The following is a 25,023-nucleotide window of genomic DNA, read 5'->3' as shown; positions in this document are numbered from 1 at the left end:
TTATACCCAAATACTACTCCTTTTTATAAGGTACTTCAGTTTCATGGGATTTGGGTATGGTGGACCCTGAAACCAATGCCCCTGGGGACACAGAGGGACCGCCATATTCTGTTTCCCAACTCCACAGAGCTGGTCCGTGGGCGTGCCTTTGCGGGCAAAGGGAACGTGGTATTGAACCCTAGGGCGTAGGTTTTGTGAGAGACTTGGGCATAGACGTGTGGGCAGGAGTTGAGTGAGTGGTTGGTTTCTACGGCCTGAAAGAGGTGGAATGAGAACGGTTGGATCTTCACCGGATGGAGTGGTGGGTGGCCCCGGTGGGGGTGGTGAGGCCCGTCCTGGGGGCGGGGTCTACGGTGGGCGAGTGCGCGTCGCCGCGCCCGGCATTTCAAACCTCGCGGCTGGAGCGCTGAGTGTCTGCTCTCCGAGCGGGTGTTGCTCAGCTGCTTCCTGGCGCGGGTCGAATCCACCTCTCGCGGGATCCGGGCCCAGCTCGACGGCAGCTCGCTCCTCGACGCCTCGCCGTCGCCATGGTTCACTTCTTGCACTCGGGCCTTTCGCCCCGGACCATCGTCCCTCCGGACGCTCGGGAGGATTTACTAGGCAGCCTCGTGGTGCAGGTGAGCTCCGAGGACGGCAAGGGACGGGGGCAGGAAATGGAACGCGAACCTCGGCTGGAGGCCCAGCCCGGGGCGAGCACGGCAAGTTGTCGGGGACCGTGCGGAGACACTTTTGGCTCGTTTGACCGACGCGGGGGGTTAAAGTCTGAAGAGGCTGAGCCCGTTAGGCTTCTGTCTTCAGATGCTGGGAAGTGCTTATCGGAGAGGAGTTTTCCGCCCTGGGCGTCCCAGCCTCGGGGCCTAGCGCGCCGACCCTGCGCAGCCGAGGAGTGGCGGCGTATGTCCCACCTCCCGCTTGACCTTGGGCGGGTCCTCTCCTCTGGTCCCCTTGGTTCTCCTGTGCAAGTGAGTGCTTGCGTGCTAAGTCGCTTCAGTCGTGTGCGACTCTTTGCGACCCTATGGACTGTAGCCCACCAGGCTTCTCTGTCCATGGGATTCTCCAGTAAGAATACTGGAGTGGATTGCCATGCTCTCCTCCAGGAGTATCTTCCCTACGTAGGGATCGAACGCGGCTCTCCTGTCTCCTGCATTGGCAGGCGGATTGACTAGCGCCGCCTGGGAAGACTGTGTGCAAGCGCGGGCGACAGCTATTTTGCAAGGTGGTGTTAAGTTTAGACGTAAGCACGGGGCGTGGCTTTATGCTTGGCCCGTGGCATTTATTGTCATCCTGAGCCCAAACGCCTCAAACTTCGACTGTTCCCGAACATACGTTGGGGACTTGCTGTTTCCCAGAGTATAAGACCGGTCCGTCCTGGGATTGTTAACAGAAAGAGCCCGCCTGGAAGAACTGGAACCCCAAAGAATGAAATTCGTAAAATTCCATATGTTCGTTTCGGCCCCGCGCCCCGTTTCCCTCTGAATGCCTTTCAAACGAAATTGAGCAACATGCAAACCAAAAGAGTGTGTATTTCGAGCCTACTGTGTTTCAGTTATCCCATTTCTACAGTAAGCTCTCGGATTTTTTTGTAGGCATTGATGGTCTCCATTTTACTAGTGGGTAGGAAAATTGAGAACCCTTGACTTGCCCAAGATCTTGATTCTGACATCATTTCCGATGTGATTCCATATTCTACAAAACCCCAAGGGCCACTCTTCTTAGAAGTCAAAATCTAGTGAATGCTCAACCCACAGTTAGTATGGAGGAAAGGAAATATTCTGATTGAGGTTGCACTTTACACACTAACGCCTTGTTGGCCTTTGTGTCCTGCAGAGATCTAACCTGTAATCCTGTAGACCCTTTTGGACTCACTTTTAAAAGCTTCTTAAATAATGCATAAATTTGGTTGTTATTGTTCAGTTGCTAAGTCCTATCTGGCTCTTTAGCGATCCCATGGACAGCAACACTGCCACGCTTCCCTGTCCTTCACTATCTCCTGGAGTTTGCTCAAATTCACATCCATTGAGTTGGTGATGCTATCTCATCATCTCATCCTCTGCCTCTCCCTTCTCTTTTTGCCTTCAATCTTTCCCAGCACTGGGCTTCCCTGAAAGCTCAGTTGGTCAAGAATCCACCTGCAATGCAGGAGATTCCTCCATAGGGAAGATCCACTGGAGAAGGGATAGGCTACCCACTTCAGTATTGGGCTTCTCTTGTGGCTCAGCTGGTAAAGAATCCGCCTGCAATGTGGGAGACCTGGATTCTATCCCTGGGTTGAGATCCCCTGGAGAAGGGCAAGGCTACCCTCTCCAGTATTCTGGCGTGGAGAATTCCATGGACTGTATAGTCCATGAGGTCGCATCAGACAGGACTGAATGACTTCCACTTTCCCAGCATAAGAGTCTTTTCCAGTGAGTCAGCGTTTTGCCTCAGGTGGCCAAAATATTGGAGTTTCAGCATCAGTCCTTCCAATGAATATTTAGGGTTGATTTCCTTTAGGATTGACTGGTTTGATCTTACTGTCCAAGCGACGCTGAAGAGTCTTCTCTAGCACCACAATTTGAAAGCATCAGTTCTTTGGCGCTCAGCCTTCTTTATGGTCCAACTCTCACATCCATACATGACTGCTGGAAAAACCATAGCTTTGACTGTTTGGACCTTTGTCGGCAAAGTGATGGCTCTGCTTTTTGATACTCTGTCTGGTTTGTCATAGCTTTCCGTCCATGGCACAAGCGTCTTTTAATTTCATGACTGCAGTCACAGTCCACAGTGATTTTGGAGCCCAAGAAAATGAAGTTTGCCACTGCTTCCACTTTTTCTTTCTCTTTGTCATAAAGTGTTGGGACCAGATGCCATCATCTTAGTTTTTTGAATGTATACTGTTGGGGTATGAGGTTGAAAGAGGTGAGTGAAAAAAGCTGGCTTAAAATTTAGCATTTAAAAAACTAAGATCATGGCGTCTGGTCCCATCACTTCATGGCAAACAGGAGGAGAAAAAGTGGAAGCAGTGACAAAGACAGACTGGATGAAGCATAAGCTGGAATCAGGATTGCCAGGAGAAATATCAGTAACCTCGGATACACAGATGATACCACCCTTATGGCCAAAGTGAAGAGGAAGTAAAGAGCCTCTTTTTTTTAAAGAGCCTCTTGATGAAAATGAAAGAGGAGAATGAAAAAGCTGGCTTAAAACTCAGCATTCAAAATGGTAAATAGATGGGGAAAAGATGGAAACAGTGACAGACTTTATTTTCTTGAGCTCGAAAATCACTACAGATGGTGACTGCAGCCATGAGATTAAAGATGCTTGCTCCTTGGAAGAAAAGCTATGACAAACCTAGACAGTATATTAAAAAGCAGAGACTACTTTTCCAGCAAAGGTTGGTCTAGTCAGAGCTATGGTTTTTCCAGTAGTCATGTATGGATGTGAGAGTTGGACGATAAAGAAAGCTGAGCACCAAAGAATTGATGCTTTTGAACTGTGGTGTTGGAGAAGACTCTTGAGAGTCCCTTGGACTGCAAGATCCAACCAGTCAATCCTAAAGAAAATCAATCCTGAATATTCATTGGAAGGACTGATGCTGAAGCAGAAGCTCCAATACTTTAGCCACCTGATGCGAAGAACTGACTCATTTGAAAAGACCGTGATGCTGGTAAAGATTGAAGGCAGGAGGAGAGAAGGAGTCGACAGAGGATGAGATGGTTGGATAGCATCACCAACTCAATGGACATGAGTTTGAGCAAGCTCCGGGAGTTGGTAATGGATAGGGAAGCCTGGCATGCTGCAATGCATGGGGTCGCAAAGAGACTGAACAACTGAACTGAACTGAACTTTCACCCTTATCAAGAGGCTTTTCAGTTCCTCTTCACTTTCTGCTGTTAGAGTGGTATCGTCTGCATATCTGAGGTGGTTGTTGTTAGTCTGGCAATCTTGATTCCAGTTTGTGATTCATCCAGCCTGACATTTGTTTGTAGCTAACGGAAAAGCTGAGTTGTTAATGTATGTCCTAGCACAGCATGTCAAGTACATTTTTTGTTGCCACTGACTGTAATTGAAAAGCAAGGTTTTCTTTAGAAAAGTGATCAGACTAACTCATTTCTGTGTGGTTCCACACTGTACTGGGTACATTTGTCATTTGATTAAGATTTTATTTTTACTTAATTAAAAAAATTGTACAATTCATGAATACTTTTCCTTTAGATTTCTCTCTGTTGTTTTAAATTTTATTTAGCAGTGTTTTATAGTTTTTAGTGTAAATATCTGTTAAATTTATTCCTATTTTTGTTAGTACTGTAAATATATTTTAAAAGTTTGTAGTTTGGGAGGTATATTGATCTTGTATCTTATGACTTTGCTAAAGCTACTTTAAAAAAATAGAAAAAATTTAATCAAAAGTTGGTTCTTTGAAAAGATCAATAAAATTGATAGATCTTTAGCCAGGATAACCAAAGGAAGACTGAAATAACTAATATCAGAATGAAGTAGCTATTGTCACTACTGACGTAAAGCCACATATATTCTCTGGTTATTTTTTTTGTTTTCTTAAGACTTTCTTTATAATCTGTTGTCTGTAAATAAAGACAGCTTTACTTATTCCCTTTCAATCTGTGCTTTGTATTTCTTTTTCTAAAAAATGCAGTATATAGGACCTTTTGTAGAATGTAATGGTGAGAAGAGACATCTTTATATCGTTCTAGCCCTTTGGTTTTCCCACAGATGCTCTTTATCAAATTAAGGAAGTTTTCTTCTATTCTTAGTTTGCTGATTTTTTTTTTGTTTTTGTTTTTTTCAACCATGGAAATCATGAATGTGTTTTGAAATTTGTTGAAATACTTTCTCAGTGTATATTAAGGACATACGTTTTTGTTCTTAATTGTGTTAATGTGGTAGGTTTTATTGATTGTGAATTTAACTTTATATTGTTGGACCTTAGTTCCTGGACCAGGAATTGAGCTCTCACTTTTGACAGTGAAAGCTCAGAGTCCTAACCACTGGACTGCCAGGGAATTCCCTCAATAGAGTATTTTTTTTCCAAACTGATTATTTTTAAAGTTTCATTCTATCTTTTCTGTTGATTTACTAGTACTGTTCCTCTTCTCTGAATGGTCACACAAAGATAACAGTTTTTAAAATGTGAACTCAAGACCTTTGGGGTCTCTAAGACCCCATTCTCTTTCATTAAGCCTCACATTAATGAAATTTGCAAAGATGTAAAATAGTGCTGCCATTGTCACTAAACTTTTAAAAATTCTTTTTGAGAATATAGCTCTTTAAAAAAAAATGTTCTTTGTTGGGAATTTCCTGGTAATCCAGTGGTTAGGACTTGGTGCTTTCACTGCTACGGGTGCAGGCTCAGTCCTTGGTCTGGGAACTAAGATCCCACAAGCCGCGTGGTGCGACCAGAAAAAAAAAACTGTTCTTTGTGTGAACATGTGATTGGTTTAACTTTTATTATTTCTGAATGAGTTAATATATATTTTAAAGATTTGTTAGTTTTAACTTATAATACAGTAAATGTTGATAGATGTAATCCAGTTTTTAAGAGTACTGTTGATCCTAAGACCAAAAAGTTTGAGAGTCACAGCTCTAGGTTTTAAAATGTACATGTTTGACTTACTGCACTACTTTTAAATATATCACTTCAGCTTACAACAGTATTCTTTCATTTTCTCCCCTCTTTCCTGTCCTTTGTACTATTGAAATAATACATTTTACTTTTCTAAGTTGCACAGTATATTGTTTTTACTTTTTCTTTGATCAGTTATTAAAGAAATTAGGAAATAAGAAAAATAGTTTAATATTTATCCACATGCTCCTGTTTCCAGTACTCTTCCCTTTTCTCTTTTCTCTAGATCCCAAATATTCATCTTGTATAATGTTTCTTTACTTAAAGAACATTTTACCTTTCTTATAGTGTAGATCTGCTGATGATAGGTTCTTTCTACTTTGTCTGAAAATATCTTTATTTTACCTTTATTTTTGAACGATATTTTCAACGCAGTTAATTTTTCTTCCTACTGCACTTAAGTTTTTTAGAAAATTTGACTTATTTAGCTGGATCTTTGTTGCTGCATGGGCTTTTCTTTAGTTGTGGTGAGCAGGGGTATTCTCTAGTTGCAGTGCAGGGCCTTCTCGTTGCTGAGCACAGGCTCTAGGGTGTGCGGGCTTCAGTAGTTTCAGCTCGTAGGCTCAGTAGTTGTGGCTCTGGGGCTCTAGAGCACAGGCTCAGTAGTTGTGGCTCGTAGGCGTAGTTGCTCAGAGACATGTGGGATCTTCACGAATCAGGGATAGAATCCATGTCTCTTGCGCTGGCAGGTGGATTCTTTACCACTCAGTCACCAGGAAAGCCCTCTACAGCACTTTAAAAGTGTTATTTCATTGCTTCTGATGAAAATTCAGTGGTCATATTTTTTCATTTTAAACTGTCCTCAGTACTTCTAGTTCCCCCTGCCCCACCCCTAGCTTAGGTTTTTTTTTTATCATAGGTTTTTAGCCATTTGTCGTGTTATAGTGTCTTTTGTTTATTTCACTTTGGGTCCATTTTTGCTTCCGGGATCAGTTGGTTTATATTTTGTATCTAATTTCAATATTTTTTGACTTTTTAAAAAAGAAAGTTTATTGTTTTTTGTACCTGGTGAATTAGCTATGTAATTCAATAAATATTAAACTATAAAACAATTTCATAGATTTTCAAGATTCCTTTTTTATTTTTAAGTTTATTTATTTATTTTCTTGCTGCATGTGGGCTGTCTCTAGTCTCTGTTGAGATTCCACATTTATTCCCTCATTATATTCATATTCTCCTGTGTATCCATGAATTATAATACCTATTTTAAAGTTCTTGTTTGCTAATTATGTTATTTCTGGATCTGTTTTTTGCTCTGTTTTTTTTGGCTGCATCATGCAGTTTGTAGGATCTTAGTTCCCCATCCAGGGATTAAACCCAAACCCTCTGTAGTGAAATTGTGGAGCCCTAACCACTAGGCCTCCAGGGAGTTCCCTGGATCTATTTCTGGTGATTGATTTTATTTTCTTTCCTGCTTCTTACCATTTCTTATATTTTATTGTAAGCTAAACATTATGGATCCTAGTGTGTTTAGATTTTTGTTGTCTTTTTGAGTCAGGCCTATATTTGAGGTTTTTAAAACAGATTTTTTGTCTGTGTTCTGTGGCTCATGGGATCTTAGTTTCTGACCAGGGATGAAACTGGGGCCTTTGGCAGTGAAAGCTCAGTGTCCTTACCGCTGGACTGCCAGGGATTTCTTTGAGTTTTTTTTTGGCTGAGCTGGATGAAGATCTTTAGTTGCACCATTGTAACTCTTAGTTGCAGCATGTAGGATCTAGTGCCCTGATGAGGGATCAAACCTTGGCTCCCTGCATTAGAGTCCCAATTTGAAGTCTCAGTCACTGGACTACCAAGAAAGTCTCTCTGAGGTTTTTAAAGTGCTATTGAAGGGCCTTCTCTGGAGGTCCAGTGGTTAAGGAATGCAGGATTTGATCCCTGGTCTGGGAGTTAAGATCCTGCATGTGCAAGCCACATGGTGTGGCCAAAAATAATAACAGAACAAAAACAAAAAAAATGCCGTTGTAAACTTTTAAAGTTTAATTTTCTAATTGTTGGTTGTATATAAAATATAGCTTTTTGTTTGTTTGATTTTTTACCTTATACCCATTAAAACATGTTAATTAGGAGAGTTATATAGTAGTGCTTTGTATTTTAGAAATGATGAATCTAAACCCTAGGTTGAGATGGATTGGAAAAGGATTAAGAGTGGAAGTAGAGTAATTTGGAGTTTTTTAGTATTCTTGGAAAGATATGGTAGTGACTTGGGTTGGGAATTGGAAGTGGAGGTAGAAAGAAGGGGATGAACTAGAAATTTATTTGGGAGGTTTGATAGTCATACAGCAGGAAATAGATGACACAGTCAGAATAGGGCTAATTTAATGAGAGTTTAATTAAGGGATTACTTCCAAAGATAAGGGAGAGGTATGGAAAACCGCAATAATATACTACTTCATGCCTAGTGATAATAGCTCTTGCCACCCCTAGGCCCAGAGGACCTCTCAGAAGGAATGTCTTAGTTCATTTAGGCTGCTGTGACTAAAATTCTATAGACTGGGTGACTTATAAAAAACATAAATTTATTTCTCACAGTTCTGGAAAGTAGGTTCAAGATCAAGGTGCTGGAAGATTTGGTGTCTGGTGAGAGCCCGCTTCCTGGTTCATATACATCTTTTTGCTGTGTTCTCACATGGCAGAAGGGACAAGGGAACTCTCTGAGGTCACTCTTGTACAGGCACTAATTCCATTCAGTGAAGGCTTCACCCTCATGACCTAATGACTTCCCAAGGTTCCTCCCTCCAAACATCAAATTAGAAGTTAGATTGCAGCATAAGAATTTTGGAAGAATGCAGACATTTAGTCAATAGCAAGAAGAGAGGACTAATCTTAGAGGAGTGATCGGTGTGACATAGCCAGCCCAAGATACTTTAAATGAGAAAGAACAGGGGAAATGATCTATGTGGAGTTGTAACCCCCAAAACATATATCCAAGTCTTAACCCTTAGAACCTGTGAATTTGACCTTTGGAGTCAGGATGTTTTCAAATTTAATTAAGTTGAGGATCTTCCCCTGTTGCTTTTCTGCACCACCACCACGTGGCTTATGGGACTGGGGATTGAATTTGGGCCCTTGGCAGTGAAAGCACAGAGTCCTAACTACTTACCACCAGGGAATTCCCAGGTTGAGTATCTTGGTGAGAACATCTGATCCATCCTGAATTTTTAGACCAGACTCTAAATCTAATGTCTGGATTTATAGTGTTTATAAGATAAAGGGATAGAGATTTGAGACCTAGAGATACAGGGAAGAAGGCCATATGAAGATTAGAGTTGTGTCGCCATAAGCTGAGGGAAACCACAGCCTCCAGAAGCTGATAACGTAAGAATTCTTCCCTAGAGCCTTTAGAGGGACAGTGGTCCTGCTCATACCTTGATTTTTGGACTTCTGTCTTCCAGATCTGTGAGAGAATAGATATCTGTTGTTTTTAGCCACCACATTTCTGGTAATTTATTACAGAAAATTACCTAGGAAACTAGTACGTGTTCCGGTTTTTTGAGAGTTTCATGTCGGAACCAAACTAACAGCCAGAGGGTAAGGGAACCTATTCATGGGAACCTATTGATAGGATCTATACAAATCACCTCAGCAGTAGAGGTGGAGATTGAGTGGGTCTGAGTGGGAGGTAGTTAGCAAATAGAAGATGTCTGGCACAGGTAGAACCAGTAGGATTTGCTAATGTATTGGATCTGTGTGTTGTGTGGGATGTTGATTAAAGATAAGGAAATGTCAGTAAAGATTAAACAGCTGAATAGATGTTATACCATTTACTGAGTAGGGAAAGACTGGATAAATGTAGTTTCCTACATGGTAAGTTTGAAGTATTTGTCTGACATGGTTAAGTAGATATGTCAGGGAGGCAACTGGTTATCTAACACTGGCTTAAAGAGAGATCTGACCTGAAGATAATAATGTAGAATTCATTGGATTTATAGATAATATTTAGAATCATGTTATCAGTAATCAGACATTATAGAGTCAGAGTTATTAGTCATTAGTGGTCTTGATGGGAAGTCAGTCTTTAAAACATACTACTGATTTATAAAACAAAGACAAGTAACAAAATACTATGGTATAATTCTATGTATATAAAGTTCAAAAACATGTAGAACTAAATAATATTCAAGATAAAGGTTACCTCTGGGTGAAGGGATAAGTAGCATCAGGAAAGGGTATATAGGGACTTCAGAAATTTGATATATTCTATTTAAGCTGTGTCATGAATACAAAAATATTTTAAAATATATTGTTTTATATTTAAATATTTTATATATGTTCTAAACATCATTTATGTGGATTTAATCTTTATTGTATTTTAAAAATGAGACTGCCATGTCCAATAATTTGGCAAATAATGTCATAAAGCCTTAAAAGGCGATATTCTGGATAAAATGCAGCAAATTCAATTACAGAGTAAAGGAAATCCCCAGCATCCCCACCCAATTCATAGAAGCTGGAAATCATCACTGTAAGCAGGCCCTAAAATAACCAAAGATTAGAGACTAGACCTTTGCCAAAGCCAGGTGGGAAGTTTGAATGGAGACTGTGAATTGTAATATATATATATAAACATGAACTAACAAAAGCTGATCATACTTCAGGGAAATGGTAGATCTAAAACTCTGCTTATGGAAAAGAGAAACAGGGAAACTTGTCAGTTTTGGCTTGGATTTTTGAAGAAGAAAAATATCTCCTAAAAATGTGCAGTCACAGGTCTGTCTCCAATACAGACTCATGGTTTTAATTGACATTTCTTGCTTGGTTCAGGAAATGTGTAGCTGAGAAATTATCAAAATGGTCACTGATGATGCCCCTGGGTAAATAGCATTTAGCATAACCTCTCTGATGTGGCGTATCTTCTACCCAGGTTTCACAGGAGTCTAGTAAAATCTCACTGAAGATTAACTCACAGACTTAGATTAACTCACAGACTTAAAGTCATGGACTTCCCTTGTGGTTCAGTGGTTAAGACTCTCTAATCTCAATGCTAGGGGCATGGATTTGATCCCTGGTTGGGGAACTAATATCCTGCATACTGTGCCATGAGGCCTTAAAAAAAAGAAAAGATTAGCTCACATTCTTAAATTATAAAACATGAACCTCTCTGATTAAGAATCAACAGAATCAGGGGCTTTCCTGTTGGTCTAGTGGTTGGCAATCTGCCTGCCAATGCGGGAGATAACAGATTTGATCTCTGGTTTGGGAAGATCCCACATGCCATGGAGCATCTAAGCCTATGTGCCACAATACTGAGCCCCGTGCTCCAGAGCCCAGGAGCCACAACTACTGAAGCGTGTGCTCCATACCAAGAGAAGCCACCACAGTGAGAAGCCCATACAGTACAAGTTAAGACCCAGCGGAGTCAAAAACAAGTAAACAAATAAGTAAATCTTTTAAAAAAGAATCAACAGAATTAGATTCCCAGAGACTTCAGAAAATGGTATTATTGAAACACTATGAAACAAGTGTGTTTAAAATTTATTAAATAATGAAATTAAAAAAATGAAAAAAGGGCAATGTACAGTTAGACTATGAAGAACTAAATGCGACAGAATAAAGAAATAGTGACCTGGAAGATAGGTCTGTAGAAATTACCCACAGGAAGCATAATTTCCATTTTCACATGGGCACATGAACCAATTCTGGGTTTTGAGACCCAAGTAAAAGTCTTCTAAGACTGTTTCAGGGAATTTTTTTGCTTCCCTGAAATTGATACTTCTTTCTGACATGAATTCTGACATGGCCAGGACTTGAAGCAGTTGAAACTCTCATATGTTCTTTCGGGAATGCAAAATAATAGAGCCACATTGCAAGAACAGGTGAGTACTTTCTTATGTAAAGTTAAATACACATAACATTTAGGAAGTGTGGAATTCCAGGGACACAGAAATCCCATTTTTAGGTGACTACTCAAGAAAAATGAAAACTGTGTTCCCACAAAACTTTATGTGGGAAGCCCCACCAGGGACTTCCCTGGTAGTCTACTGGTTGGGAATTCAGCAGCCAGTGCAAGGGACACAGGTTCGATTCCTGGTCTGAAAAGACCGTACATGCCACAGAACAACTAAGCTCAGCTAAGCTCTAGAGCCTGCAAGCTGCAACTACTGAGCCCATGTGCTGCAACTGGAGAAAGCCTGAGCACAATAAATAACCAGCCCAACCAAAAATAAATAATTAAAAAAATTTTTATGTGAGTTGTTATAGCTTTATTCAAATTTGTCTAAAATGCAAATAATCCAAATGCTCTTCAGTTGGTAAAGAAAGAAATTCTAGTATATTCATTGCAGTGGAGTGCTTCTCAGCAATAAAAAGGAACAAATTGTAGAAGCATGCCACACCACCAATGAACCTGTGTTAAAATGCATTATGCAAAATGAAAGAAGTCAGATTTGAAAGGCCTAGTTACTTAATGATTCTGTTTATATGACATTTTGGAAAAGGCAAGACACTGGAGACAGAGCAAAGAGGAGTAGTTGCTTGGGATTGGTAAGAGGGATTGTCTACAAAGGGACACTGGACAATTTCTGGATTATGGAACTGTTCTATATCTTTATTATGGTGGTAGTACCCAACTGTATGGATTCATCAAAAGTCATTGAACTAACTGTATACCAAAATAATTTTTTTTGCCATGTATAAATTATACTACAATTAAAAGAAAAACAATGAATAAGAAGATAGTACAGTATTCAGAGTAAATCAGAGTAAACTTACTGGAGAAATTTGGTTATGAAGAAGAGTAACTGAAGAGGATATGGGAGTCAACAGAAGGTTTTTGTTTTTAAAGCAAATAATGGAGCATAAATTATATAAGAATGATCTATTTTATGGGAATTCGCTGGTGGCCTGTTGGTTAGCACTCGGTGCTTTCAGCGCACAGACTTAGGTTCGGTTCCTGGACGGGAAAGTAAAGATCCCGCAAGCTGCAGGGCACAGCCAGGAAAATAAAGAATTATCCATTTGAGAAGGATAGTTTGAAGATGTGCATAAATGAAGAAACAACAGGAGGAGCCAAGACAGGAGGGATGAAATCCAGCCAACACATGTGGAAGTGTTGGTCTGTGCAAGGATTTGCATGTTTTCCATAGAAGAGGAGACCAAGGAAAAGATGCATGCAGTTTTGAGCTAAATTTGATGGGGAGGTGGCTTCATTTATTTCACTGAAGTGGATCAGATTTTGATATCAGCGTGAGATGGGTTTGAGGAACAAGTAGAAGGCATGAAGTAATTGTTGCTTGATAGTGGGAGAGTGCCCTGTCTAAGGAGACTGAATGATTTCAGCTACTTAGGGCTCATTTGAAGTTAATGTTCATGAAGTTTCCATGACAGAGTATGTTGTGTGAATCTTCCCCTCTTCATAGAGGATTAGCTGCTGGGTGTTGCCATAAAAAAAGGTGAATAGCGAAGTTCTTCCAGGAGAATGTCTGAAGAGTATGATGGAGGAGAAGAAACAAGGAGTTGAGGATATTTATGAAGGACTAATCTGTACTTTGGACTATGGAGGGAATTTATTCAGTAAAAAGTGGTGTGGAGGTCATTGAATGTATTGCATGTTGAAACTTTTGACAAAGATGGCAATCCCTGGCTTATCGCTCTCTTTATGTCTGAATGCCATGCCTTCCAAATGTTTGTTGAATGAACAAATGTCAGTCTCTTAGAGAAGATGTCTTATATCTCTCAGTTTGTATTCTTCTACAGCCTCCTTATTACAACAGTCTTTTATAGTGTGAACACTTTTGAGGGTGGGAATGGGCAGACCTTCTTATCCTCTGGCATGTAGTAGTCACTGAATAAATATTTGCTGAATAAATAACTATATGATTTCTACTTGTTTAGTTCCTTGTGTTGTATTGAAATTATCAGATTTATTGTATGTATTCTCTACTAAACTGTTTGGTCCAAAAGGATTAGAGCTATATCTTACTCATCCCTGTATTCTCAGGGGCTGGCACAGAATAGGAGATAAGTGAAGGATTGAGAGAACTTATTTTTTTAAAAATATACAACAGAAGCTACAACAGGTAAAAATCTTCCACATGGTTGATAATTGGAATAAGGTGGTTTCATTACATATAAATCATTAGAATGGGAAGAATGTCTCTTAAGATATCCTCATGTATAACATGATCATTTTATGTTGAGTTTTTGTAGATGTGTTGTAACAAGTTTGTTTGTTTGGGGTTTGTTTGCTAGGAGGAGGCATCTCCCTACTCTTTGGTCAACATATGCCTGAAAGTCCTGGTTGCTAACCTGGGGAAATTGTGTTCTGAAAGATCTGATGGAACACTTTGTCTTCCGGAGCATTGGCGTTTCCCTCAGGAATTAGCTGATCGATTCGTTGGGATGATGACTTGGCAAGGTAATGATAAGACCACTTTACTGTGTACATTTATAGCACTTTACTGTTTGAAAAGCACTTTTGCATCTAATTCTGTTTTGTTCCTCTCAACAACCCGCTGAGAAATATAGAAATTTGTGTGGATGTTGATTCTCAGAATCTTTCTGGGATCCCTTGATGAAAATTATCTTCCTTCTAGGCTTGTTCTGCTATTGCTATAGTCTCATCTCCCATTCTTTTGATTGTGAATATGAACCTTTAAAATTTTTTCCTTTACTTCCTTCTGTAGTAGGGCTTTCAAAGGGCTGTGTTTGCTATGTTAGTGTTTTCTTAATGAAAAATTTTGGAGAGTAACACATGATTGAGATAAAATTCACATAGTGTATAATTCATCTGTTTAAAGTATATAGTTCAGTTATTTTTTTTAGCATATTCACAGATTTGTGCAGCCATCGTCACAGTCAGTTTTCATCACCTCAAAAAAAAAACCCCTTATTTATCCCCCTATAATTCTTAGCAGTCACTAATCTACTTTCTACCTCTATGGATTTGCCTTTTCTGAACATTTAGTGTTAAATGGAATCATTTAATATGTGACATATTGTGTCTTGCTTCTTTCATTTAGCATAATATTGTCAAGGTTCATCCATGTTGTAACATCAACTACTACTGAATCTTTATGGCTCTGTAATATTCCATTGTATTGATATTTTATTTGTTTCTCGGTTGATGAACATTAGGGTTTTTTTTTTAAGATTTTTTTTAACATGGGCCATTTTTAAAGTCTTTATTGAATTTGTTACAATATTGCTTCTGTTTTATGTTTTGCTTTTTCAACCACAAGATGTGTGGGATTGTAGCTCCCAGACCAGGGACTGAACCCTCACCCTTTGCACTGGAAGGCAGAATCTTAACTACTGGACTGCCAGGGAAGTCCCTGTGTTATTTTTATTATACATTTTGGCTGTTATGATTAATGCTTCTATAAACATTAGTGTACACATTTGTATGTGTGGATATATGCTTTTATATCTTTGGGTGTATACCCAGGAGTGGAATTGCTGGGTTAAGTGGTAGCTTTGTGTTTAACTTTTTGAAGAACTTCAAATTCTTTCCCAAAGTAGCTGTACCGTTTTATGTTCCCACCAGGAGTTGGAACAGAAGAGTTCAAATTTCTCCACATCCTTACCAAAACTTATTATCTAATGACTTTGATTATAGCTATTCTGCTGGGTATCTATTGTGATTTTTATGTGCATTTCCCTAATAGCTAATTGGTTTCCCTGGTGGCTCAGACAGTAAAGAATCTGCCTTCAATACAAGAGACCCGGATTTGATCCCTGGGTTGGGAAGATCCCTTGGAGAAGGGAATGGCTACCCATTCCAGTATTCTTGCTGAAAAATTCCATAGACAAGAGGAGCCTGGCGGGCTATAGTTCATGGAGTCACAAAGAGTCAGACGCGACTGAGCACAATATAAAATATAAATATAAAAAGTACACATATACCTCTTTTATCCATTCATCTGTTATTGATATGTATGTTCCTGTTGCCATTTTAAAAATTGTTTTTATAGGTCTTTTTCTTCTCTTGTGTTTTCCGCCTAGAGAATCTCCTTTAACATTCGTTGTATAGATGGTATCCATTCATCTGTTGCTGCACACTTACATTGCTTCCATTTCTTGGCAGTTGTAAATAATGCTCCTGTGAACATTAGGATGTATGTATCTTTTCAGATCAGTGTTTTGCTTTTTCTTTTATATATACCCAGGAGTGGAATTGCTGGTTATATGGTAGTTGAGTTTTCTTGAGAAAACTCCATACTGTTTTCCACAGTAGCTGCACCAATTTTTACATTCCCACCAACAGTACATGAGGTTTTCCTTTTCTCCACCTCCTCACCAGCATTTGTTATTTGAGTTCTATTTGATGATACCAATTCTGATGGGTGTGAGGTGATACCTCATTTTGGTTTTGATTTGGATTTCCCTGGTGATTAGGGATGTAACACACACATCTTGTCATGTGCCTGTTGGGCATATGCATGTCTTTGGAGAAATGTCTGTTTGGGTCTTCTTTCCATTTCTAAATAGAATTGTTTGTTTTCTTGATATTAAGTTACATGAGTTGTTTATGTATGCATTGTGAATGTTTTATTGGTTGTATTAAGTTGGTGAAAAAGTAATGGCAATTCTTCAGACTGAATTTTAAATCATTAGAACTAGGCTCTATAATAAACACATCTTTATTAATCAAAAAAGGAACCATTACAATCAACATATGTTTTTACAACAAGAAGTAAGTTTTTTTATTCCTGTAGAATACAAATCTGTGTTTTGGGATTCAGTGAGCTCTTGGAAGGCATTTTCTGCCTCTGTTGGTTGTGGAAGCATTTTCCCTGCAGAAAGTTGTCGAGATGCTTGAAGACGTGGTAGTTGGTTAGTGAGAAGTCAGGTGAATATGGTGGATGAGGCAAAACTTTGTAGCCCAGTTCGTTCAACTTTTGAAGCATTGGTTGTGTGACGTGGGGTTGGGAATTACAGTCAGAGAAATGGTTCATTGTTGTTGGGTGGAACAAGAGAAGGAAACACTTCAAAACAATTATTTTTTTTGATTTTCGGTCACCTCATGAGGCACCCACTTATCGAACTTTTCCACCTTTCCAATTTGCCTCAAATGCCAAATGACCGCAGAATGGTCAACATTGAGTTCTTCAGCCACTTCTCATGTAGTTTTAAGAGGATCAGCTTCAATGATTGCTCTCATTTGGTCATTGTCAACTTCTGATGGCCAGCTACTACACTCCTCATCTTCAAGGCACTTGTCTTCTTTGTAGAACTTCTTGAACCATCACTGCATTGTACGTTAGTTATCAGTTCCTGGGCCAAATGCGTTGTTGATGTTGCCTGAGTTGTCTCCACTGCTTTACAGTCCATTTTGAACTTGAATAAGAAAATTGCTCGTTTTGCTTTTTGTCTAACATCATTTCTGTAGTCTAAAATAAATAACAATAAACAGCATGAGAAATGCTGGGCTGGATGAAGCACAAGCTGGAATCAAGATTGCTGGGAGAAATATCAATAACCTCATATATGACACCACCCTTATAGCAGAAAGCAAAGAAGAACTAAAGAGTCGCTTGATGAAAGTGAAAGAGGAGAGTGAAAAAGTTGACTTAAAGCTCAGCATTTCTCTCTTGAGGAGAGTGAAAAAGTTGACTTAAAGCTCAGCATTCAGAAAACTAAGATCATGGCATCTGGTCCCATCACTTCACAGCAAATAAATGTGGAAACAGTGGGAACAGTGACAGACTTTATTTTTTTGGGCTCCAAAATCACTGCAGATGGTGACTGCAGCCATGAAATTAAAAGATGCTTGCTCCTTGGAAGAAAATTTATGACCAACCTAGATAGCATATTAAAAAGCAGAGACATTACTTTGCCAACAAAGGTCGTCTAGTCAAGGCTATAGTTTTTCCAGTAGTCATGTATGGATGTGAGAGTTGGATGATAAAGAAAGCTGAGCACTGCAGAATTGATGCTTTTGAACTGTGGTGTTGGAGAAGACTCTTGAGAGTCCCTTGGACTGCAAGGAGATCCAACCAGTCCATCCTAAAGGAAATCAGTCCTGAATATTCACTGGAAGGACTGATGTTGAAGCTGAAACTCCAATACTTTGGCCACCTGATGTGAAGAACTGACTCATTGGAAAAGACCCTAATACTGGGGAAGATTGAAGGCGGGAGGAGAAGGGGATGACAGAGAATGAGATGATTGGATGGCACCACCGACTCAATGGATGTGAGTTTGAGCAAGCTCCGGAAGTTGATGATGGACAGGGAAGCCTGATGTGCTGCCGTCCATGGGGTTGCAAAGAGTTGGACATGACTGAGCGACTGAACTGAACTGAACTGAATTGAACTGAAACAGCATGTAATAAGTCATTAGCAAAAAACATAAAGTGAGAAAGGCACATTAAAATGATGTAACCACATTTATTTAAGAATGTATCCCAATATCAAATGGCAAAGTTCAACAATGTAAAACCTCACTTTTTTTTTTTTAAGAAATATTCACCTTAGTTATTTGGCTTCACCAGATCTTAGTTGTGGCATGTGGAATCTAGTTCCCTGGCTAGGGATCGAACCCAGGCCTCCTGCATCAGGAGTGCAGAGTCTTAGCCACTGGACCACCAGGGAAGTTCGCCTCAATTACTTTTGCACCAACCTAATAGGTCGGAGCTGAGAGCTCCCAGTAGTGTTTCACTCTGCCATGTTGCTGATGTTACGCCTTCTGCTCTCATTCTTACTTCTTTTCTTCTGCTTACTTTGGATTTAATTTGTTCTTCTTTTTCTAGTTTCCTAAGGTGGGAACTTAGGTTATTGATTTTAGATCTTCTTTACTAATGTATGTATTCACAGCTATAACTTTCCCACCTAGCACTGCCTTTGCTGCGTCCCATAGATTTGGGTCATTTGTGTTCTTATTTCATTTAGTTCAAAATATTTTGTAGTTTCTCTTGGTTTTTTTCCCTTGATTCATCTGTTATTTAGAAGTATGTTTATCTTCATATATTTTGGGATTTCCAGTTATTTTCTTTCTTTAAAGAAACTGGTCGTTTGTTTTGTACAGTATCCTACAATCTGGACTTTTCCATTGTTTGTGCTATGATTTGACATATTTATCTGATTCTTGTAATTCCTGTACATTGAAAATTAGAGGTAGAGGCTTGATCAAATTCAAGTTTGATGTTTGGTAGTGATGTTTGTACTTCTTGTCCTCAGTTGCTTCAGTTGTGTCTGACTCTTCACAAACCCCATGGACTGGAGCCTGCCAGGCTCTTCTGTCCATGGCAGTTCTCCAGGTAAGAATACTGGAGTGGGTTGCCATTTCCTTCTGCATTATACTTCTTACGGGTGTTAATAAAGTCTGATTGTCTGGTTTTTCACTTTTGGTGACCATTGATGATAATTACCTACCTAGATTTATTAAATCATCAGGGTTTTTTTGTATGTTTGACTTAGTGTTTATTACTCTCAACCTTCCTGGTTTGGAGTAGCTTTGTTTTTCTGTTTTTTATCCTTGGTTACTGTTCCACACTTTCCTTTGTATGCTTTTCTTTATATATGTGTTGTTTTATGTTCCTCAAGTTTCCGTCTTGGGAAGCTTTGTATATTTTCTCACTTTGTATACTCCCTGGATAATCTTCTTTGGTTTAGCTACCACTGCTACTTGAATTTCCCAGAGTTTTCAGTGCAGGTCTTTATTCGAAGCTCCAGAACCATATAAAACATAGCCAGGTATCTTCTAACTCTTATCTAGGCTGTTGAATCATCCTGTTCTTTTGGTTTTCTTCTACTTCAGTATCTGCTGCTTATCTTTCTGCCCATCTAGCTTCCCTTGAAGGACAGTGCAGAAGCTATATGATCTTAATTGTAGATGCTTTTTGGTAGTTGGTCCTTGTTCCTTTTCTTCTTACATTCTTTGTTTTAAATGCCATTCTCTATTCTGATTAATTCCAAATGTTTATGCTTCACTCTTTTGGATTTAAAATATATAGAATCGAGAAGACCTTGGCTGATTTTGTGGAAGGTCCTAAAGGTAGAATAACTACTCAGATCTGTGTTTCGTTAAGGTGTAAGGGCTGGATCTTTGTACTTACCAACACAGTCTTTGGATGTGGGTTTCCATGAGAAAGTGATATGACCATGGGTGAAGCAACTCTTTTCAGCTGATGCATTCTGCATAGATGAGGGCCGTCCATTGGTGGCAATTCCAGCAGCTCAAGTAGTAAATCCTTTCTTTTTTTTTTTTTTAAGGCATTTATTTATTTATTTATGGCTGCATCAGGTCTTAGCTCTTCATTATGGGCTTTGGGCTTCTCTCTAGTCGTGATGTGTGGACTCCAGAGTGCAAGGGCTCTGTAGTTGTGGCATGCAGGCTCTCTAATTGGGGTGCATGGGATCAGTAGTTGGAGCTTGTGGGGTTAGTTGCCCCTCAACATTGACATCTTAGTTCACCGACCAGGGATCGAACCTGCATCCCCTGCATTCAAAGGCAGGTTCTTAGCTGCTGGAAGTCCCAGTCATTTATTTTTAAATGTGGGCTTGTGTCACGTCACAGCGTCTGCTACCCTGCCATTTCCTCCCATCTCAAGATGACTTGGCCATCTATCTAGTTGTTCAGTGACTTAGGAGTCATTTTTCATCCCCCCCCACCTCTATCCTTGATGCTTTTGACACATTTTCTGCCTTCAGAGTACATATCTCAAGTGTTCTTCTCCTCAATCAGGTCAAATGTTAGTGTCCGACTCTTTGCGACACCATGGACTGTAGCCTGCCAGGCTCCTCTGTCCGTGGAATTCTCCAAGCAAGAATACCACAGTGGGTATCCATTGTCTTCTCCAGGGGATCTTCCTGACCTAGGGATCAAACCCAGGCCTCCTGCATTGCAGGCAGATTCTTTACCATCTGTGCCACCTTTTCCTCTTAGCCCCTGTCAGTGACACCTTTCTCTTTCTTCTCCCCTGGTCTCCCAAGTGGTTTTCTTACCTTTAATTTTGCCCATCACCAAGCTCTGCCATATAGTGGAGAATAGTCCTCTATATTTTAATCAGATCTGTCTGCACTTTTGCCACTCTTTAAAGTCTTCTCTTTGTACTTAGGATAAAATGCCAGTTATTTACCCTGACCTACAAGGTCTGACTGACTCTTGCCTCTGTTGATAACCTATCAGAACTGTTTCTCTTATCAGGGCTTTAGCCTGCCCCTCTATCTGGAATGACAGCTACCTTTGCCTTTCACATCCTTTTTGTCTCAGCTTAAATGTCACCTCCTCATACTGCACCGAAAGAGAAGATTCTTGTCTTCCTTCTCATTTTCCCCACTCCTGTATTATAGTCTTGTTTGTTTCCTTTAGAACCCTTACTACATTTTTAATGTTAATAGTATTTTGCTTGTTTTATATTCTTTTGTATCTGTGTTCTTCTAGGATGTGAAAAAACCCCATTATGGCAGGAATCATGTCTGTCTCATTCACTATTCTTAGCATGTAGCATAGCACTTGATATTTCTTGAATAAGAAAGAAAGATAGCAGTAAGTCGTGTTCGACTCTGCAACACTATGGACTGTAGTCTGCCAGGCTCCTCTGTCCATGGCATTCTATAGGCAAGAATACTGGAGTGGGTTGCCATTTTCTTCTCCAGGAGATCTTCCTGACCCAGGAATAGAACCCAGGTCTCCACCATTGCAGGCAGATTCGTTACCAACTGAACTGCGTGGGAAGCAGTTCTTCCTGAAAGCCTTGAGTATTGAGGTTTCCTTTTTCCTATGTTGGTAGCATAGCCCAACTCAGACTGGGGACTTGTGAATCAGCTTATATACCTTTTCCCTCAGTTCTTAACCCTAATCCATTCAACTGCTGTGTTCTGTCAGTTTAAACTTTCATCTCTCATCATTAAAATCATTAATAATCTCTTGCCCCATCCTACTCCCATCAAACACCATCTTAATTCTTTTGTATCATCGCACATAATTGGTCTTTATAAAAATATATTATAACCATTCATTTTTTGCTTTAAAATTTTGAGTTTTTCATTTTTGTTTACAGAGTGCGTGAGTTTCCTGGCTTTGTTTACAGGCCCCATCTGCCTTTTACCTTCCTCTCCACTCATTTCCACCCAGGCCTCCCCTTGTACACTGTGGTCCAGTAGCACTGACCACATAGGGCCATTCTGAGTAATCTGACGTTCTGTGCCTCCATGTCTTTGTTGTGTTCTTCCACCCTTCCCCTTCCCCTTGGGTAACTGATATTCAGCCTTAAAAACCTGCCCTGATATTAATCTCACCTGTATTCAATATCTGGTACAAATCACCACTGAATATAATATATTATTATAATCACTTATTTGCCCAACATGCTTCTAGACTGAATTCTTTGTGGTCACAGGTGTCTTATTACCTTGTATGCCTATTACTTGATATGGAATCTGACACATAGAAGATGCTTAGTATTAATAAGTTGTTTCTAAATGAAATCTAATATAACCCATTCATTTTACAGATGAGGAAAATGAGGCATAGAGAGATAAGTTGCTTACCAAAGGTCATCCACTAGTTTGGTTAAAAGTAATCATTAGCGCTATTTGCATATTATAGGCCCTATACTTACATAACTCTTTTATTTTGTCTTTTTTTTTTTTCTGTAAACAAAGTTGAAGTGAAGTGAAGTAAAAGTCACTCATTTGCGACTCTTTGTGACCCCATGGACTGTAGCCTGCCAGGCTCCTCTGTCCATGGAATTCTCTAGGCCAGAGTACTGGAGTGGGTAGCTATTCCCTTCTCCAGGGGATCTTCCCAACCCAGGGATCCAACCCAGGGATCAAACCCAGGTCTCCCACATTGCAGGCAGATTCTTTACCATATGAGCCACCAGGGAAGCCCCTGAGTACTGGAGTGGGTAGCCTATCCTTTCTCCAGCAGATTTTTGCGAGCCAAGAATCAAACTGGGATCTCCTGCATTGCAGGCAGATTCTTTATCAGCTGAGCTACCAGGGAAGCCCAAGTGAACAAGGTTGCTGTGGTTAAAACTGTGGACGCTGTAGTCAAATTGGTTTTGATTCTTGATTCTGCCACACATTTTGACCTTGAGTAAGTTCTTTAACCTCTTTAAGCTTCAGTTTCCTCAACTGTAAGATGGTAATAATCATAATTCCTTAACAATATTATTTTAAAGAGTAAATGAGATAATCTGAGTAAAGGGTTTAGAACAATGCTCAGCACAGAATAAACAGTAAATGTAGTCATTATTGTTACTGTTAGCATCTATCAAAGTTTACTGGCCACAGTGCCTCCTGGAAAAGGCATGAGATTTAGTTATTACAAGCTGGTTCTGGTTCTCTTATAGGCAAGCTGACTGATAGAACAGCAAGCATTTTCCAAGGCAACCAAATGAAACTGAAGCTGGTCAACATTCAGAAAGCTAAGATATCCACAGCTGCATTCCTAAAAGCCTTCTGCCATCACAAACTCATTGAACTGGATGCTACTGCAATACACACTCACCTCTCAATCCCAGACATCCTAAGTGGACTCTGCAGCAATAGCTGGATCCGAGAAAACTTCCGACGTCTCATCTTGAACTCAGCAAGCATCCCTCGAGATTCAAGACTGTTGCTCTTTGGTCAGCTCACTGGTCTTCGCGTTTTAAGCGTTAGCAATGTTTGTTTTCATAGTGAAGACCTGGCTAATGTTTCACAGTTACCAAAACTAGAAAGCTTGGATATCTCTAATACTCCGGTCACTAACATCTCTGCACTCCTTACCTGTAAGGATCGACTCAGATCTCTTACAATGCACTATCTAAAATGTCTGACCATGACCAAACCACAGATTCTTGCAGTCATTAAAGAACTTAAATGTCTGCTTCACCTTGATATTTCTGATCACAGGCAACTCAAGTCAGATCTAGCTTTTCATTTGCTACAGCAGAAAGATATTCTGCCTAATATTGAGTCCCTGGACATTTCTGGGAATAGTTACATCACTGATGGAGCTGTGGAACTATTTATACAACAACGGCCTGCGATGCAATTTTTGGGACTGTTGGCTACAGATGCTGGTTATTCTGACTTCTTTTCTGCAAAGGAAGGCTTGAGGGTTCGTTCTTTTCTGAAATAAGTTTGTTTCATTTGTTCAGAACATTATTAAGCTTTCTTTGTGTATCAGAATCTGTACTAGGCATTCGGGTTACAAAGACAGATTAAAAATTCTTAAGGAGTTTAAGGATTAAGAATTATTGTGTAGCTACTATGTGGTATGAGGCTGTGAAAATATAACCTTAAACAAGATAGAGCCCTAGCCTCCAATGTCTTCCAGTCTAGCGTGATAACGACAAGCAGAGCTATTTATACATTACCTCTTACATGCCAGTTGTAATGTTTTGCACATTGCTTTCTATTTTAATCCTCCCATTTTACAGATGAGGAGGTTAAGCTATTTATCCACAGTCATACAACTATTAAATGGTGCTCTAGTGGTGCTGTTTTTAAAAGAGCATATATTTAAATATTTATGTCCTAGAATACATTTTAAAAACAGTGGCTTTCTACCTCAGTTGTACATCCTAATCACTTTGGAAGTTTTAAAATACACTGATGCTTGTGGCCTATTCCCTAGAGATTCCAATGTAACTGGTCTGGGGTTTGGCCTGGGCATTAAGTAATTCCATTGTGGAGCCAAAGTTCAGAATTACGACTTCAAAAGAACCCTTTAAAAACAATGATTTATGTAATTTTTACTAGGGTGAGAGTAAAGTGATTTGCAGTTATTAGTTGTTTTCACACTGTATTCTTTTGATTTAAAAATAGCAATTGTGTCTTAGAGTTTTTTAATTTTAAATGACTTTTTAATGAAGCCATGAAGCTATCAGTTGCATCATTAGACTACAAATAGAGAGATAATTTGAGCTTTCAGATTAAATGTGTATAGTAGAGAATTGTTTACCAAGAATGTACACCTAGGCCCGTTTCAGGTTAATGGCACTTAGTGTCACAATGATCAAAGGAACCACAGCAGTTTAAAAAAAAAAAGATTTTTAACACATCAGTTCATGATATATACAGTAGTATTGCCAAGTGCTAGAATATTCTGTAGAGAGATTATGCATGTAGTTAAGATACTATCAAAGCCAGTACACCAAAAGTAAATGAGACAAGTTTTCTTTCAGTAAACTTCATCTGGTACACATGTAAGGTTAGTTTATTTTGAAAATGTTAAATAATGCATTGTATACAGTGTTGGATATTTTGGGGGAGGGAGAGGAGAGACCACAATCTTCCCAGTACTAAGAAACTCTAAAGATCTTAATCCAGACTTAGTGGAATGTAAGGTATGGTAAGTTTAAAAGGTATGTTTCAGAAAATCTTACATTTAAGAGAAATATGTATTTTTCAAATCAGATGCAAAATATACTAAGTATTTTTGTTGTTTGGGTTCCTCAAAAGTTTACTTAAAATGGATAAAATTAAGTGTTAGTGAAAACCTTCTAACAGAACAGGTATGTGTTATTTTCT

At 39.4% G+C, this 25,023-nt stretch overlaps 1 protein-coding gene and 1 non-coding gene across 3 annotated transcripts in view; one reads left to right on the top strand and one right to left on the bottom strand.

Annotated features, from left to right (window-relative positions):
• ZYG11A (zyg-11 family member A, cell cycle regulator) overlaps window positions 1-25,023 on the top strand; it is a 62,374-nt gene continuing 37,351 nt past the window's right edge. The window contains exons 1-3 of one of the 2 annotated variants that reach the window (XM_081485272.1): window positions 1-617; window positions 13,808-13,973; window positions 22,857-23,608. In XM_081485272.1, the coding sequence (XP_081341398.1) occupies window positions 528-617; window positions 13,808-13,973; window positions 22,857-23,608 (1,008 nt within the window). In that variant the 5' untranslated portion in view covers window positions 1-527. The remainder of the gene's footprint in view (window positions 618-13,807; window positions 13,974-22,856; window positions 23,609-25,023) is intronic. The other variant, XM_081485274.1, reaches the window with a different exon arrangement.
• On the bottom strand, window positions 18,078-18,150 carry TRNAR-CCU (transfer RNA arginine (anticodon CCU)). The gene has a single exon. It is a non-coding gene; the product is annotated as a tRNA-Arg (tRNA).

The sequence above is a fragment of the Giraffa tippelskirchi genome, chromosome 5 (genome assembly GCF_054371585.1).
Source record: "Giraffa tippelskirchi isolate mGirTip1 chromosome 5, T2T-mGirTip1v1.2.pri, whole genome shotgun sequence".
In the NCBI taxonomy this organism is placed as follows: domain Eukaryota; kingdom Metazoa; phylum Chordata; class Mammalia; order Artiodactyla; family Giraffidae; genus Giraffa; species Giraffa tippelskirchi.
This window is presented reverse-complemented; position numbering and strand designations above follow the sequence as displayed.